The sequence below is a fragment of the Nelusetta ayraudi genome, unplaced genomic scaffold (genome assembly GCF_046127955.1).
Source record: "Nelusetta ayraudi isolate G7.1 ecotype Tasmania unplaced genomic scaffold, CSIRO-AGI_Nayr_v1 ptg000151l, whole genome shotgun sequence".
Classification (NCBI taxonomy): domain Eukaryota; kingdom Metazoa; phylum Chordata; class Actinopteri; order Tetraodontiformes; family Monacanthidae; genus Nelusetta; species Nelusetta ayraudi.
Genome location: NW_027466201.1, coordinates 1,441,718 through 1,458,493, shown reverse-complemented (window position 1 = coordinate 1,458,493; position 16,776 = coordinate 1,441,718). Strand labels below are relative to the sequence as shown.

Sequence of the window (16,776 nt, the reverse complement as noted above, 5' to 3'; positions counted from 1 at the left end):
TTAAGTAAAATGAGCTCAATTAATAAGTTGTTCAGGAATTAATAACATAAATTTAAAAAATTAAAGATTCTTCTCGTACGTTAACTCCGCGATGACAATTGTCCCTCGGCGCACACCGTTGCATCATTGTTTGTACGGGCTAATGAAAAAGCGAGCACAGTGATCGAACTCATTTGGATAATATTAGGTTGGCAAAAGGTGATTTATATTCGTCTACAGCGAATGGTGTTGCTGATAAAAGGTAAAGTGAAATGTACTCTTCGAAATGTACCACCGATACCGTAGAAGTGTGTTGCAGAGGAATGCTAACAAACTAATGGGGCTAGCAGGCTAATAAACATGTTGAGTTTAAATAAACGCTGCTGGAGTATTTGCTTTATTGGCAAAATATTCCTGATACACAACCCGCATTTTGTGACACCAGGTTATTACTCCCCTCAGTGCCCATGTAGCTACGTACGCTAACAGGCTAATGTGCGTTTAAAGTGCAATCATTCGTCGTCGTTTTGCCTTCCAGGTTGGTGATCGTTGTGACGCACTCATCTGAGGTTTATCTACTCTAGTCAACATGGTTAACGTTCACAAGGGAGTGCTCGTGGAATGGTGAGAAATGTCAATCGTTGAATTGCTTAAATGAAACTAATTCGTTTTACAACTTTAGTGAGGGTCATTTTGGGTCGTACCCCCCGCCCCCCAACACCGTTTGTCATTACTTTGAACCTTTTTCTTCTCCTTGCTGGACCAGTGACCCTGCCATGAAGCAGTTCCTTCTTCACCTGGACGAGACGATGGCCCTGGGGAAAAAGTTCATCCTCAAAGACCTCGACGACACGCACCTCTTCATCATGGCTGAAGTGGTCCAGACTCTACAGGAGAGAGTTGGAGAGCTGATGGACCAGAATTCATTTGCAATCACACAGAAATGAATCAAACGCTCCATAAGGACTCTAATTTTTCAGTGTCGTTAAAAGAAAAAGGTTTGCAATTATTTGTTGTTATTTTGTCCATTAAAAGAAATGCATTTGCTGCATTTGCCTGGTTTTGAATGTTGTTTTTCTATCCAAAATGGCCACATCATTAATCGAGTCGACCTGCTGCAGAGCAATGTTGTCCTTCCACCAAATTGATTCAGTGATGAAGTGTTTTTGCAACTATAGGGAATAAGACAGCCGCCAACAGTCACTTTTGAAGGATGACGAGAGCAGTTATTCATATTAAGTCACTTCTGTGCATTGAGGGTTTTCATGTGATAAAGAATTTTTCTACAGGGAAACTTTTCTTTGACACACATTTTATTTTCAGAAGACATACTTGGGAGAATTGAATATTAAGTTTTCACTCACCCATGCTTTAAGATCACTTGTTACTGTTCTTTCGTGGTCACCGCAGCAGTCACTGAAGCCTTGGATGCCGCTTTACTGCTGTGAAATATGAAGCAGGGGCAGCGCGTACCAATGTCAAATCAAATGCCAGTATATTTGGTAAACAAAAGAAAGAAAGAAACCTGCTACTGGCTAGAAACATCGCTCCGTAAACCTATAGGGGGCAGCAGGAAATCTAAACCAGCGTTTTCCATCCACTGTGCTGTGGCACACTATTCTACAGTCAGAGAATATCAAATGTGCCATGAAAAATTATCCAGATTCATCTATTTAAACGTTCCATTGTGGAGTGGAGTGCTTTAAAAGGAATGCAAGCCTGTTTTCCTGCTAAAATATCAGCTTTGCGTGCATCTAAACAGGCCCTCGTTTCAAACTGAGTGAGTGTAAATAAATGAAGAGATTATATTGTCATTATTGGGCTGAAACGTTTCATTTTATCATATTATTGTTTGGTGGTGTGCCATGGGATTTTTTTTTCCACTGTAAAAATAAAATAAAAAAAATAGCCTGGCTCAAAAAACGTTGAATAACACTGACCTAAACTACAGAAAGACACTTGAAGGTTTAGAAACAGGTCAGTAGAAATGTATAAACTCCATAATCTAACAACCTTCCAGAATCACTCTTCACATTACGTCCCACTGCGCTTACACGTAACACTGATGTACACTTTATTAACCTGAAATTCCGTAGTATCGGTAATTAAGTTGTAATTTCAGGACTTCTTATTATTGACAAAGAAAGGAGGAGTGCACCGTTCCTGGAGGTACTGCAATACCAGGTCGATGCGTGGAGTGGACGGAGCAAGCCCCTATTCCATCTCCCTGTTCCAAAAATCAATTTAATATATGGTCCCCGGATAGGGGACGTATCAGATATTAAACTGATAAGAACAGATACTACACTTGATCTTAGCCAAAAGGCCGAGAAGCGATACCACATATTTGGCGAGCTACGGAAGTCACTTTGCTCACAGCCGCCCTCGCTCACGGTGCTGAGGAACGCCATTTTCAGCAATTAAGAGACAACGAGGTATTAAAGTGTAGATTATTTCATTAAAACTTTTGCAAATTCCAACTCACAAAAAGCACGCAGTAAGTTAGCAAAGCTCTCGCTAGTAAATATAGGCACATAGATCACATGACAAGACTCCCCCAATCAGCAATCGTTGCCCAATATTTTAATTAAAATCATTTTTACAGCGATTCAGACCATGACACAGTGACACGTTGGTAAAGTTATAAGAACGAAGATTTGTTTTTTTCTGATTAACGCAAATACAAGTGAACGTTTTATTGTTTTTTTCGAAACAGAAGATATCATTGACTTCGCAGAGCACTACATGCAGCTTCCGGTAACCACCGGAAATGTATGGGAGAAGACGTAAAAGTTATTATTATTATTATCATCCCATACACAATGAACTACTGTCGATACCAATGAACCGTTGGCTCTGGCAGAGAACATTTTTCTTGCGCGCAACACACAAACCGCTTCTCAAGAACACGTTATAACACGTTTCATACAAATATTGTAGAATTTGATTCATAGCCACTGTCCCAAAGACATATATACAACGTTATGAACGCGGTTGCTTATTTGTTGCGGTTCATAACATAAATAATCAGGCAATAAGTGTTATCATTACCAAATTAGTCAATTTTGTAATGAAAATCTTCGACTACTAAGTTTTTTTTTTCTCGTTTTAAGTTCTCTTGGCGAACGCTAACACAACTGACGTATGTGCTTCAAATTCTTGGTCTTCGGCGCTATGAGCACGCATTTCTTTTCTTCTTCGGCCAGCCAACTACAGAATGTATTATAGTCTCTCATCACTAGCCGATACTATTTCGACGAATTTTAGTAGTGTTGTCTAGTACTTTGACACCTCGGCTATAACGGGAACGCAAGAGAGTGATATAATCAATTCAAGTCGTGCGTTTGCCTATTGGGGACGCAGTTAATTATTGGGGTTAATTGAAAACACGTGCTTCTCGTCGTATTGGCACTTGTGCGTTGACTAAACTACAAATGCGTGCAACAATAAAAGCCATTAATTGTCTTCTTAGGTATATAAATATTGCTGGAGGGAATTGTACAAGACCTTTGGCAATTTCATTTTCAGACAGTTTCCAAAAAGAATTCCAATGCCATTGGCTACCACTCATTTGCCTCCGCGTTTCACCTCCCTTTCACCAATTAGTGAGACACTTTATTCTGAAAGGTTGGAAGCGGAAGTGTCATAACTGACAGAGATGGACGAGCACCACGGAGACGACGACGTGAGTCCGACTCATCTTGGTTGTTGTTTGTATTGACAGACCGACCGACCGACTGATTATTGTTTTCTTTTTTTAATTTGTATATTTTTTAGTTGCTTTACAGCAGTTAAAATTCATTTTCTGTGGTAGACAAGTTTGTTTGTTTGTTTTGGTCGTGCGTACAAAAACTGATCGAACCGCAAGATAATCTTAAAGAAACTGTAATCTGATTATTTCTCTTTCAACAGGTAGCGTTTGTCAGTGATGAAGTCAACAGGATAATCAAAGAGGTAAGTAAATACAACTTAGTAGAGCATCTACTCATAACCGGAAACTTAGCTTGTGCAGCGCCGGTCGTTGCTATGGATACCGCAAACAAAAAATGACAAATGTGCAACTAAATGATATATTCTTGCTGCGCACTTGAAATCAATTGTCGTTCTAGTCAATAGAATCGTCCATCGGAGGAAATGTCTACCAGCACAACAGGGTGAACCAATGGACCACCTCAGTTATGGAGCAGTGCCTAAATCAACTCAGCAAACTGGGGAAGCCTTTCAAGTATATAGGTACTGTTTTCCCATCTCTGTTGTACCAAAACTACAGTGGTGATCGAGCTTTGAACGTAGGACTAACAAATACTTGTACCTGCTTCTCCAGTAACCTGTATAATCATGCAGAAGAATGGAGCTGGGCTGCAAACTGCTAGCACATGTTTCTTTGACAGTGCTACTGATGGTAGGTAAAACACAACATAGCAAATTTAATTGCAGATGTATCAGTTTAAGTGAGAAGCATCAGAGATTTGTGCGCCTGTTTTTGCTGAAGATTCAATAAGGTTTTTTTTTTGTGTATGTGTGTGTGTGTGTGTCTCATACAGGAAGCTGTGCCGTAAGATGGGAAAACAAGTCAATGTACTGCATTGTAAATGTTTTTGGATTAGGAATTTAGTGTTTAAAGTTGAGCTTTATATAATGTCAGTATGTTAATCACATTGGCAATATCGGAATAAACACCCTTTTCCCAAATTGCACAGCGAAGACATGGCATTTATCTGTTTATTTTATTTTAATTTTTTTAAATCTTTTTTACGTGGTTTATACTGAATTAACAGAAAAATAATGCACAGACTTTTAACTTCTAAACCACCTCATTTATAAAACAAAAGATGATGACACCACAAAATACGTGCATGGCAAAAACGTATCCCCTTATCAGTACTTGCAATTTTAAGACTTTTAAGTAAACAAAAAATGGGGAAATTTGACGTTCAAAGTATTGTCTCTTTCTAAAAATATAAAACTAAATTTGCAAAACCTTAATGTTTTTCAAATACTTGCCTAGCCCAAGATCTTTGATCCAAGTACCTAAATTTCCCTCCACGTTATTCAGACTAGACCCCTATTCTTTTCTGATTCCCTCCTTGAATCTACCACTAAAATCTTGTGTGCTACTGCCGTCTTGTGGTCTGAAATGTGAACTACACTGAAATTTGAACAAATACAAACTACAAAGGCTTCAAGATTTCCAACACATATGTTCCATCTGCTGTAAATGAAACATAATAATAATAATAATAATAATAATAATAATAATAATAATAATAATAATAATAATAATAATAATAATGTAGCAGTGAAAACGTGTACTACATCATAATTTTCCATAGTAAAAGAAGTTACATAAACTGTGGACAGAAAAATGCCATTCATATTGCGAAGGGTTTCAGAAATATCAGGCGTACCATGCCATGAGACCTTCCAAACGGAAGTAACAATTCAATACTTCTGACTATTACGACAGATAATCAATCGCACGATCGTCCGATCTGGTCTATTCAGGTAAGTGGCATTGAAGCAGATAGCTTGCATTTTACATCATATCAGGGGAGAGCGCGAACGCAGTCCCCCACTACCAGAAATTATGCAGTCGAGATTCCCACATTTGGGGAATTCGCAGGGGTCAGCACAACCGGAGTGCAATGGCTGAGCCTCGCCCTGGGTGAACCACCTTCTTGATCATGGTATCTCCCCTGCCAGGTAAGTATGAGTTGTACACGGTCATTGCCGGGATATCTTTCACACACATACAACGTTGACCCGTGGTGTTCAGAATATCTCCGGCAACAAAGCACAAATATTACAACAGGCTATTAAGGGACTTGACGTGTTGCTTCACAAACTCGTGGTTGTCACCGAAAATGACAGTTTTACCTTTTATTGAGTAATCGTACAACACAATCCCAGCATGCATTGCAGCATGACCCGCACCAAACATTGCCACAAAATACGTACAGACATCGAAAAGAGAAAAAGTAAAACCCATTAATATTGATAATAAATATATTATATTTAAACATTAAAGCGTGCATAGAAACGAATTAACAACAATTTGTTGAAGTCATCATTTAAAATAAAAGATTTTTCGTTTATTTTGTTTTTTTTTGTTAAGGCCCACTCCTTTGCTCACCGTCACTTCCGTTTCCTTTGCTTGTCGCTACTATCGCTACAACCCTAAACGCCACTGCCGCCCTGTGGTCTAAAATGAAAACTACATAGGATGGGACAAGAAGAGTGAAGCGACGTTCTTTAACAAAAAGAAATACTCAACCAAATTTAAGTACACAGATATCATATTTTACAGGTTTTTGTTCATAAAGGTTTATATAAAATGCCTCAATTGTCTCTTATTTTATCCATTGTTCCTGTTGTGCACCTATTTTCTTTCTTCAGTTTTGTAATGCTCCCCCATTCATAATTTTCCTTAAAAAAAAAAAGAAACACTGTGTGTACTTTTCACCCTCTTCTATTTCCCGTTCCCTGCTCCTTAAAATGACACCTTTGCTTTTGATTTCTTATAAAAGCGACATCTCTTTCTTGACTTGTTTCATTTCTTCATTGAAATCCATACCATACTGATTTAGGTTAAAATAATGTTGAAGTCTTTTCTGCAGTCCCATCATGCGTCTGTGTTCCCTATCCTTTTTTTCCTGCCTGCCTGCCTGCCTGCAGAAAGTCTATACCTTTTCCTTCACCATTTCCCACCAGTGTGCATGAGTTTTGTAGAAGTCTTGAAGGGTCTGCCACTCTCTGAAGAGAGTGACAGGGTGCAAGAGAGCATGAGGTGATTAAAAAAAACCAAAACACACACACACACACACACACACACACACACACACACACACACACACACACAAAAACGGGGTAATCTAGCATCGGTGGGAGGGCAGTCCCGTGTAAAAACATAATCTATGCCAGAGGCTCTGGTACCATCACCACTGAATCAGGTGAAACCCTCCTCTCCGGGATGCATGGTTTTAAAAAAATCTTAAAGTTTTCCAATTCCCGTAAAGCAGTGCTTGAAACAGTGCTGAAAAATGCAAAGGAATAAGAAACATAACATGATATAATTTTTCATATGGAAACAAAATGCTTCGCACATGCGCGGGCAGGTTTGCCCTTCACGACTCGAATTTGACCTTCAGGCAACATGGGCTGCCCACTTAGTCCCACGAGAATGTACTTCCAGCGAAATATGTATTCATAAAAAACAAAACAAAAACATCAATTTTCACACTTTTTTTTTTGGCTAGTCACCATCTTCTATGGCGTTGGTGATGTAACTGCACAAGAAGCAGTTGAGCTAATGCCAATGTCTGTTAGCATTAAACCACACGGCGCTCTTTGAAAAATAAGCTCATCTGCAGTAACTTCTCAAAAGAGGCAAAAAAAAAAAAAAAAATGGGGGCAGTGGTTAAGTTGTGTGAACCGCAAAGAGAGCTAAAGCCAACGGAGAGTTCGAAAATAAAATAATTATGTCTTACCTGGAGGTCTTGAGGTAGGCCAATTAGAGGTTTTGTAAGCAAAGTCGCGCTGTCTTTTGATTTGCCACTCGCTTTCAGCATGTCAATTAAACCAACCTGGTGATTAACCCTGTTCGTACTGTAGTTAATAGAAGTGTTTGTGATTGAGTCCAAGCACTTGTACTTGTTTATTATATTGCTTCGTCAAGTACAAAATATAGCCAAACGAGAACGACGGTGCCCAAAGACCGAATCGACACGGTCCAAGGGGTTCCCCCTTGCAACGACGCTCTTAAACTTCCTACACTTACCAGCAGGGGGAGAATGACCTTGCTATTGTACATTTTGCATCAATCCATTTATCAAACTTGAGAGAGAGAGATATTGTAAGACATTCGTTGTCCTTATCAACGAATAACTCACACTTCATGCCATTCTACAAAAACGCGTTTTGCGCTAATGCAAAATCAGGTGTTAGCATATTCACAGGAATTTGTATGTTCGTGAAGTTTCCTGGAAAAGGCGTGCAATTGGAGATAGACCATCCATCCATTTTCAATACCCGCTTCTTCCTGCGCCTAGGGTCACGGGAGGTAGACCAAATAGCAAAGTAAAACCAATGGGAGGTCAGCGTTATTGATCTGAGACTTAAATCATTACAGGTTAAATAGATGCAGTTTGTAGAGGATTAATTCAAATATCACTCATGAAACTATATGGGTTATACTTTCTTTCATTTACAAGTGACATGACAGAAAATTACATACATATACTGTATCTTGTAATTGGCAAAACAACAAAAAAAGTACATTAAGTTACTTCAGCATTGTGGCGGAAATTTCGTTCTTCAAGGTGCAAAAATTTAATTTTTACAAATTTCATAGACTGCCGACACAGAGAAAACCCTTATTGTAAACGCAAGGCACAATCTTGATTAGAATGCATGGAAATGTCGATAACTTTCTAAAGGAGCACATTGGTTTTTACGCACATGGGGTTTTTGTCCCTAACCTCCATTTGAAGACTCAAGTCTCAAACAGTAAAATATTCTTCACAGGAGAGAAAAGCACAAACAATACAAATAAATAATATGTTCAACACAAGGCCATGGAATTTGGCCATTGTTACATTACAGGTTTTGGAAGAGAAAATGTTGAAGATAATACATCAGTAGATTTCTGACACTGTGAAAAGCCTTGGAAGTCAAGACTTTTACGAAGCAGGCGTTTCCATTGTACATTATTAAAAGTTATCAAAGCAAACCCTTTTTCCAAAATATGTGCAATTACAAAGCCGGTTTCAGCAAGAAAAGATAGAGAAATAAGGAATCACTGGATCTTCTCCAGTTAAGGCGTGTCTGAGGGCAATAATGTGCACTGCAATGGCACTCATATTCTCCGGTTGTTGTTTTTTTTCCAACATGCTGCAGCAAGGACATAACTTTGTAACTTAATAACCCACCTTTCAAGTGTACCACAAACATGATAAATAGAGTCTGAACCGAAAACAGTGCAAATACTGAGGACAACAGTGATTAAAATAAAGCATTTTAAAAGACGGAAATAAAGTTGAGAAATGTCCTTGATTATTTTTCCAACAGAAGTGAAGGGTAAAAATGTGTGATAAAGCTGGTGCCCTAGTCTTCTGAAAGCATTAACAATGTAGTTTGAGTGGCCTCAACTTTTTTTTTTTTTTTTTTGTAAAAGTACAGTACATTCAGTTGAAATGGAATTTTCATTTAAAAAATATATTTATGTACACGTACAATTTTGTACTTCAAATACAGTGATGTTTTTTTTCCTATATACACATTTCCTTTAAATATCTACCCTTATCGATTCCGGCAAACAAAAATTCCATCAGTCGCTGTCGGTCTCATCCCGGTACTTGCTGGCAGCTCTGGTGGCGCGTCCATTTTGCAAAGGCATGTCTTCATAATCACTCCTGTACCAAGATAAACAAAAGTGGGGATCGGCTCACGTCATTTTAAACAGAACATCACCTCCCTTTCACGCTGGTTCCTCACAAAAGGTGATCCGAGTGAGAAAGGACACATCTGCCTGCTTGAGATTTTTGGCTTGGTGGTGATGGAGTGACAGAACGCATTTGCATCAACATGCTATTTTTGAACATCACTCGCTTTAGCTGTACTCGAGGAGAGGGCTCCAGATGCCGTCACTCATTCATTGTGAAAAAAAAATAACAGAAGCCAAACATTCTGAACTGCTTCTTTGGCTGCGTCAAATGCGGGGGAAAAACTTTAACTTTAATGTGGCTCATTGTAAAAGGTGTGAAAACCCGTCATGTCCCATCAGCTGGAACTCACTCAAGTCAGGAATTTTGTACAAAAATCATAAAGCAGTTCAAATAGATTCTGTCTGTGCTATATTCTTTTCAATTATTCAATTCTTACAATTTGATTTTTCAAACAACAAAATCACTTACCCGTAAATCACTTCGTCGTCTGAGTCATTTAACATGGAGAAAGCAGGATTATCTTTGAACTGGGTGTCTGTAAAATAAAACAGCATTTAGCGGGGGGGGGGGGGGGGGGCGTTTATTTAGCATACATTTAGTTTCGTTTCTGTTTTTTTTAATAAGCCACCTTTAAAGAACGTTGCACCACCTACCATAAAGGGCATTTTTGGACGGGGAATACACAAAGGCTAATGTGTATAAATAAAAGTTGAGAAGGCCATAGAATGATAAAAATTCAGCTGGTAGGTCAAAAGTTAAGGAATACATGTTCATATATTTTAACAAGAGCAACATACAATCCAACATTGCGGTAAAATCCTGGACAAAATTACGTTTCATCGAAAAGGATATAGTTTTGGTAATGCGTAGACAACTCGGCATCAAAATTGTTTTGGAGGGCTTTGGCACCAAACCTCAGATAGAGAATCACCACACTGGAAAAGAAAAAAAAGAAGAAGAAAGAGTCAGAAAATAAAGATTACAGTCAATTAAAAAGGGGCAGAGAGTAACGCATTTTCCTTAAAACAAACCTTATGACGAGGACCACAAATGTCAGCGCTGTCAAAAACTTTAGTCGAAGATCTAGACATGAAAAAACACAGCACAAAGCAATAGTTTCAGGGCAGAGGAGGTGGAAAATATAACACAATGTGAAGAAACCAAGGTGGTAGTCAGTCACCTGAGTAAGGCATGCTCTTCAGTTCTGAACAGGCTCTAACGACCAGGAATATCAGGTACAGGATGTAAAGGGCAACCACTATCAGGAAAAACACCTTCATGCCCTGAGGACACAACAGGCAAGCGCACATATGAAAAGATGGAGCAACCAACAGTCACAGTGTCATATGACCAGTGTGTCATACATTGCGTTATCTTCCAATGTGTCCACTGTGATAGATATTTCGAGCTTGGCTGGAAGGTCTTACCTCAAAGTTCACTATGTCCACTTTGTACCGATAGGTCGGGTCTTGGAGTTCATTAACCCTACAGATGCAAAGGAGTGTCACCTTAAGTCGGTTCGCGACCCGTAATTCAAACTGGGCCAAACAAACAAAAGCGAGGTCGACTTACGTTTGCCATATGCCGAGTGTGACTGCTGAGAGCCACAGAAGGCCAACAATGACGAGCTTGGGCAGGTAGAAGGTCAAACATTTCCTCTCGCCCTGTGGAGAACACACAACACAAACTCAAAAGTGTGGAATGGGACTTTTTTTTTTTTTTTTTTTTTTTTTAAAGGGAAAGACGGGTGGAACTGCAGCAGGAACATCTCCGACAGGGGACCCACCTGAACCCTGATGCCATGATACACACAGAGCCAGAAAAGCAACAGGGCACACAGGAAGAGGGCCTGGAAGAAGGCATCCAGTGTTCCCGGAAACCAGCTGTTAACGAGGAATGACAGAGGGAAAAACGGATCTGGAAGAAGGAAAACGCCAAACCATCAAATCAGAGTAGAATTTTGAAATGGCATTTCTCAACATCATTATTCATGAGCTTCTTTTTTCCAATTTAGAACTCCAGTGACAGATGCCACGTAATCATTAATACCAAACTTCAAAATATTTCAAAAATGGTGATTTAACTGAAATACAAATCCCAAAGATACATGGAAACTCACCGTTGTAAAGTAGCAGCAATGGCAGCAGGATAGACATCCACTTCTGCTCTATTCCCCAGTCCCTCATGGAAAACTTCCTCAGCGAGTGCGCAAACATGCACTGGAAACAGGGACAGGAACGGAAGTCAAATCACTGGTAAGATTGCTTGTCATGTCTCCAATAAACACAATGAATGTTAGACGGAAGGAAAGGAAACTGCCGCCTTACCGTCACTGCAAAAGTCAACACCACAAAGACAAAGCGGAACCAAATCTCCACTTGTGAAAAAGTGGGATTATACATTTTCCACTAAGAAAATTGGAAGAAAAGAGAAAGAGACGGTGACAGTTAACCTTAATAATACATAGTGTACAGCATCCGTTTGCTTTATGCTACTTCTCATAAGCCGGAAAATAAATTATGCCAGTTTTGTTTTTTTTCCCTCTGTGTTTGAATTTAATCATGTAAAACTTTGTAATGAATAGAAAAAAAGACAAATGCAAAACAAGATTGTTTCCATTAAGTCGCTGGAGTGAAAGAACTTACTGAACCTGTTGATTTATGACAGTATAAAAAATAAACCAGAACGTGGTTTTAAAACGGCGAGGTTACATTTTGGTGTCCTCAATAGTTAATACAGATCTGGAAAGCTGCTCTCACCCTAAGCAGACATCACAAGAGTTGAGCGTTTGCGATCTAATTTGCAAGCTTGAGAATTTTTTTTTTTTCATTTTTCATTTTTCATTTCACTTATTTGAGTTTGCATCCCCATTCTCCCCGTGCAGTACTACAAACTGCACGCGACGGCAGAGAAACGGGCTTGTGCTTGTCACTTACCACGAACTTCAGCTTGATGTCATATGTGATATTTTCCAGTCCTTTAAAGTTGACCACGACCTGGTACTGAGTGTAGTTCAGATAGCCCAGGTGGAGAGCAATGATGTCATCACATTTCTGTAAGCACAAAAAAAGATATATATATATATATATATTACTGGACCAAAAAAACTAAACCAACGACACACCAGTGGGCAACTCATAAATCATAAAGTCACACAAGGTGGTGGCACTGTGTGACTGAAACATACGTGACTAATTCTGCGATTACGCATGGATTGCTTCACCGTAGTTTCTTTTAATAAACTTGTCTTAAATGACTCCATTTCCTACCGCAAACGTCACACTACTGCTGTAAGAGATCTAATCAGACATAGAACCCACATCCCAGCTTGCCTGAACTGTGATCTACACCTTCAAAAAAAAAAAAAAAGAAGGTTTAAACACACAACAGAAAAGGACCATTTCACATTATGATGAACAGGTGTGAAAGAGTTAAATGACTCTTCAGATATCATATCTAAAACATCTGAAAAGAAAAAAGAAAGAATGATGATATTCATTAAATTGTGGTTTAACACTTACTGAAGCACAGTGCAGCATTCGCGATTTTGGCTGCGCTTTGTTAATCTGGACCACACTGGCATCCTGCATCACTCCCTTCATCTCGACACTGATCTCAAATGGCTGCTTAAAGTCTCCCACTGACAAAAACAGCAGGAAACAGAGTACAGATGAGAAAAAAAAACAACAAAAAAAAACCCCACCAACAAACACACAGCAAAAGTGAAGTGTGTTATAAAGCAGTAAAGTATGCAATTGTTTGTGGCTCATTTTTGCTCTCTTACTGTTGCTGTGCTCAGCCTGCATCTGTGCGATGAGCCACAGTTGCTGGTTGTAGGTGGTGAGCGGAGGAGAACGTAAACTGAAGGGCCCAGTCTGAAAACACAGAGGAAACTTAAAAAATGAATCTGTTACAGAAAATTTAAAAAATTTTAAAACGCAACATGGCTACATGAAACATAAGTGGACGCTGTGGCTTGTATTGTGACTCTGTACGAACGTCAATACATATTCATATTAGATTCATGTTAGATTGTGAACAGATTACCAACAAATTCCTACAAAGTTACCAACAATGAATTAAGTATTTTTGTTTAAAGGCACTCAAAAATATACTCAATTAAAAACTTGCACAGAAAGATGAAAGATAAAGTGTGATATTTTGATTTTATATTGTTCTTTGTTTATGTGGCCTCTATTGACTTAATCTCAGTGTAAAGCTGGATTTTGGAGTTATTTTTGCTCAGATATTCAATACATGTAAATATCCTGGCTGAAATTAACTGTAATTCCACAACCAGTTAATGTAAAAAAAAGAAATAAAAATCTGTGTCTTGAATAATGTTAACTGATATTTCATCGGACACTGGCAGAATAGGTTGCGTGAGTACTATATACAGGTGAAATTACTTTAATAAGGGCAAGTCAGTTGTTTTTTTTTATTAGTTTCGGTAAAGGTATGTAAATTGAAAGTCTCATCTGCATGAGGTTTTACCAATAACAGGTTTGTTTAGTGAGAAAGATCAACAACATGTACTGCAGTATTAAGTAAAACACAAAAACAATACAAAGGGGAAAAGTACAAATGTACCAGGACAACTACAGCTTATTCATTTTGAATTTGTCTTTTGAGTTGGTCGCAAGGTTGACATTTAAATCTATGCAAAGGGGTAAAAATGAACAAAAAAAAATGTGAACGAGAATGAACTAAAAGATGCCAACCAATAACTAATAACGCCACGAAATTGTCAACTAATGTGTCCAAGTTGCCTGCAGGACGAATGTCTTCTTTATACTCTTAAACTGTTGGCTTTTTATGATTCAAGAATGTACTGGGCCCGATTAAGACATATCTCTGGAACAGTTTCTTAGTTAGTTAGTTTGTTTTTTTCAACAATTGATCAATGGTTCATCTTTTGACTGCCAAGCAACATTTAATGAGCACTGATTAGGAAAATGGTGACAGGCAGGTTTCACTCTTTTTTCTCTTACCTTAACTGAGATGTTTCTGAGAAGCAATTGCTCGGCAGTGTGCTCTTGCTCAACGATAATCCGAGGACCTACAGATTAACACGGGGGGAAAAGTACAGGGGCAACATATCTAAGTAGGTATATTAAAAAAAAAAAAAAATAGTAATAATAAAATAAAAAAACAGTTTTTGTTTTATAATATTGTGCATCTAAAAATGTTTTCTAATCTTATTATGCAATGGGAACGATCATTGTATGTGCCCGTATATGACAAAGAACTTGGCTAAATAGGCAGGATTGCTCTACCTTTGCCGCTTATCAAAGATATGAACAGAAACGAGTCAATACCTGCGATTCCAACGAAGACGGAGAGCGCAAAACAAACCAGGAACAGCGCGAAGACCAGGACAAAATGTCTTTTGGACAGGGTGTAGAGACGCATGGGAGCCAGCCTGTCATAAGAGGAAACAGAGAAGTCAGAGACGGCCTGTGTTCGTCTCAAAGTTACAAGGGTTGAGAAGAAGCACGCCGTTCACTTGCGGATACATCGACAGCTCTAGCTCCCGTGCTAAGACCTGCTAGCTCTAACAGATGGCGAGCAGCTGGAATCCCACTCCTACTATTAACTCACATACAATAAAATACACCATGTCGCACCCCGGACAACATTTTTTTTTTTTTTTTTTAACTTACCGCTCCATTTCCGTCTATTAGCTGGGTTGTCGCCCTACAAAATGTTGAAACGTTGAAGGCAAAATCCACATCCGCGTTTCCCACAACAAATATGCGACAACGGGGATGCAACGTCACCGGTTGGGAGCGAATAGCGATCACGTGGTGCCGAAGACGCGGAAGTGAACGGAATCTATCGGTTTTAAAAGGGACGTGAACGTTTTCAGTGGACCTGAGAGGCATCGATTTGACCTGATTATTATTTGAAGGTTGAAGAGTGAAAATGATTGACGGATGAGTCATAATGACCACAAAGTGTGTGCGGCGTTCAAACTTACGCAGTATTAAAAGGCGCTGACGTTAAAATCACAACTTGTCTTAAGGGGTTTTTCTCCATTGAAACGTCTTGGGTTAAAACTGAACTCTTGAATTAAAATTCATTTCAGTTCAATATGTTCACGATATCATTGACACGGGCCTGTGTTGAGACAGTGGGTTGTCTATTTCATGATTGTCTCCAACGTAGCCCATTTCATTCATTCATTTTAATGATTCCTAATCCAAATGTGCAGGTTATCAATTGAGGGATTCACATACTTCTAAAATTATTATTAATGTTATAGCCTCGATTTAATTGCGACAATGTTCTTTTCTACCATGCTGAACGTCATTTAGGGGGTTTAAAATCAAACTTGAATGACAGAAAGACATGATCAAAAGGGGTTTTGAGAAGACCTTTTATCTAATGAACCCTTTCGGCTAAACGCTGTACGTGGAATTGGCAACAGATGACAGAAATTCCTCCATATTTAGACAACCTGATATGCTCCTCCTGATTAATAGACGGCACGGTGCTGTGAATGTTACAAATGCTCTGTATGTACGTTATGAATAAAAACGTAAACCTTGGACGTTATTGTTGTGAGCAAAGAAAATCTTTGCAAGACATTTTATCACAGAGGAGGCTGCAGCGAAGGTGAAGATTGTCCATCCATCCATTTTCTATCCCCGCTTCCTCCTGAACCGAGCAAAAAACCAATTCACAGAATAAATCTCCGTAAATAGCCGTTGCTACGGTGTCATTTGAATCGCGTGCAAACGGGAAGACCCACCGATAAAAGCGATCATCTCGGTAAGGCGTCAGGTCCTCCTTCAGTTCATTGTAGGCCTCTTGTATCTTCCGACAGAAGTATTTCAGCTCGCCGTACAGAGGGTTCTCCGAACCGGACGAGTAGTCGCCGCCGTCCATGATCGCAGCGAGCCGTCTGGCGGCTCAACTAAAAACAACGTCGAGTGTGGGGAAATGGAACGCGGCAGCCACAGAACGCCAACAACGACCCGCCTGTATTGTAGCGTCGTTTAATGGAAACTGCAGCCGAAGCTGTTCCGTTTGTGTCGCCTCAAAGAAAGAAAGGGGGGGAACAAAAGCCCAAGCCCCAAGCCAAGAGGCCACGGAAACGCACGTTCGATGCACAGGGACGAGGGTCACGTGGTTGCGGTGGTTCAGCACCACGGACAGAGATGCAGAACGGTCTTCGTGCTGATTAATGACAAAAGGCACACGAAACACGTTTATGCTCATTCATGCGATTGACGCCTTAACGCAAACAAATTAAAATTGGTTTCGACTGCAAATAATCAGACAATCATTCACTCAGCAAAATATGAAAATGGGCACGAGGCAGTGCAGCAGGCGTAGTGCTGCCACTAAC

At 39.4% G+C, this 16,776-nt stretch overlaps 3 protein-coding genes and 2 non-coding genes across 6 annotated transcripts; 2 read left to right on the top strand and 3 right to left on the bottom strand.

Moving 5' to 3' along the window:
• The first annotated feature begins 94 nt into the window (after window positions 1–94).
• gtf2h5 (general transcription factor IIH, polypeptide 5) lies at window positions 95–1,030 on the top strand. Its single transcript, XM_076013542.1, has 3 exons — window positions 95–241; window positions 518–603; window positions 746–1,030. Exons 2-3 carry the CDS (start codon window positions 569–571, stop codon window positions 924–926), a joined length of 216 nt encoding a protein of 71 aa, XP_075869657.1. The 5' UTR covers window positions 95–241; window positions 518–568; the 3' UTR covers window positions 927–1,030.
• Window positions 1,031–2,126: 1,096 nt separating this feature from the next.
• LOC142880022 (U2 spliceosomal RNA) lies at window positions 2,127–2,317 on the bottom strand. The gene has a single exon (XR_012925374.1). It is a non-coding gene; the product is annotated as a U2 spliceosomal RNA (small nuclear RNA).
• A 1,222-nt stretch (window positions 2,318–3,539) lies between these two features.
• dynlt1b (dynein light chain Tctex-type 1b) lies at window positions 3,540–4,671 on the top strand. The gene is made up of 5 exons (XM_076013478.1): window positions 3,540–3,664; window positions 3,892–3,933; window positions 4,089–4,212; window positions 4,304–4,381; window positions 4,524–4,671. Exons 1-5 carry the CDS (start codon window positions 3,638–3,640, stop codon window positions 4,592–4,594), a joined length of 342 nt encoding a protein of 113 aa, XP_075869593.1. The 5' UTR covers window positions 3,540–3,637; the 3' UTR covers window positions 4,595–4,671.
• Window positions 4,672–5,526: 855 nt separating this feature from the next.
• Window positions 5,527–5,690, bottom strand: LOC142880021 (U1 spliceosomal RNA). The gene has a single exon (XR_012925372.1). It is a non-coding gene; the product is annotated as a U1 spliceosomal RNA (small nuclear RNA).
• A 2,472-nt stretch (window positions 5,691–8,162) lies between these two features.
• Window positions 8,163–16,480, bottom strand: tmem181 (transmembrane protein 181). 2 transcript variants are annotated; one of them, XM_076013504.1, is made up of 17 exons: window positions 16,177–16,480; window positions 14,741–14,844; window positions 14,414–14,481; window positions 13,207–13,297; window positions 12,944–13,062; window positions 12,359–12,475; window positions 11,750–11,830; window positions 11,542–11,641; window positions 11,209–11,339; window positions 10,995–11,086; window positions 10,850–10,907; window positions 10,603–10,705; window positions 10,454–10,505; window positions 10,275–10,357; window positions 10,076–10,165; window positions 9,891–9,957; window positions 8,163–9,389 (listed from the first exon to the last, which is right to left on the bottom strand). In XM_076013504.1, exons 1-17 carry the CDS (start codon window positions 16,311–16,313, stop codon window positions 9,305–9,307), a joined length of 1,578 nt encoding a protein of 525 aa, XP_075869619.1. In that variant the 5' UTR covers window positions 16,314–16,480; the 3' UTR covers window positions 8,163–9,304. The 2 variants fall into 2 exon arrangements, with proteins under 2 accessions (XP_075869619.1, XP_075869620.1); XM_076013505.1 differs by lacking the exon at window positions 16,177–16,480 and adding an exon at window positions 15,086–15,266.
• Window positions 16,481–16,776: the final 296 nt, after the last annotated feature.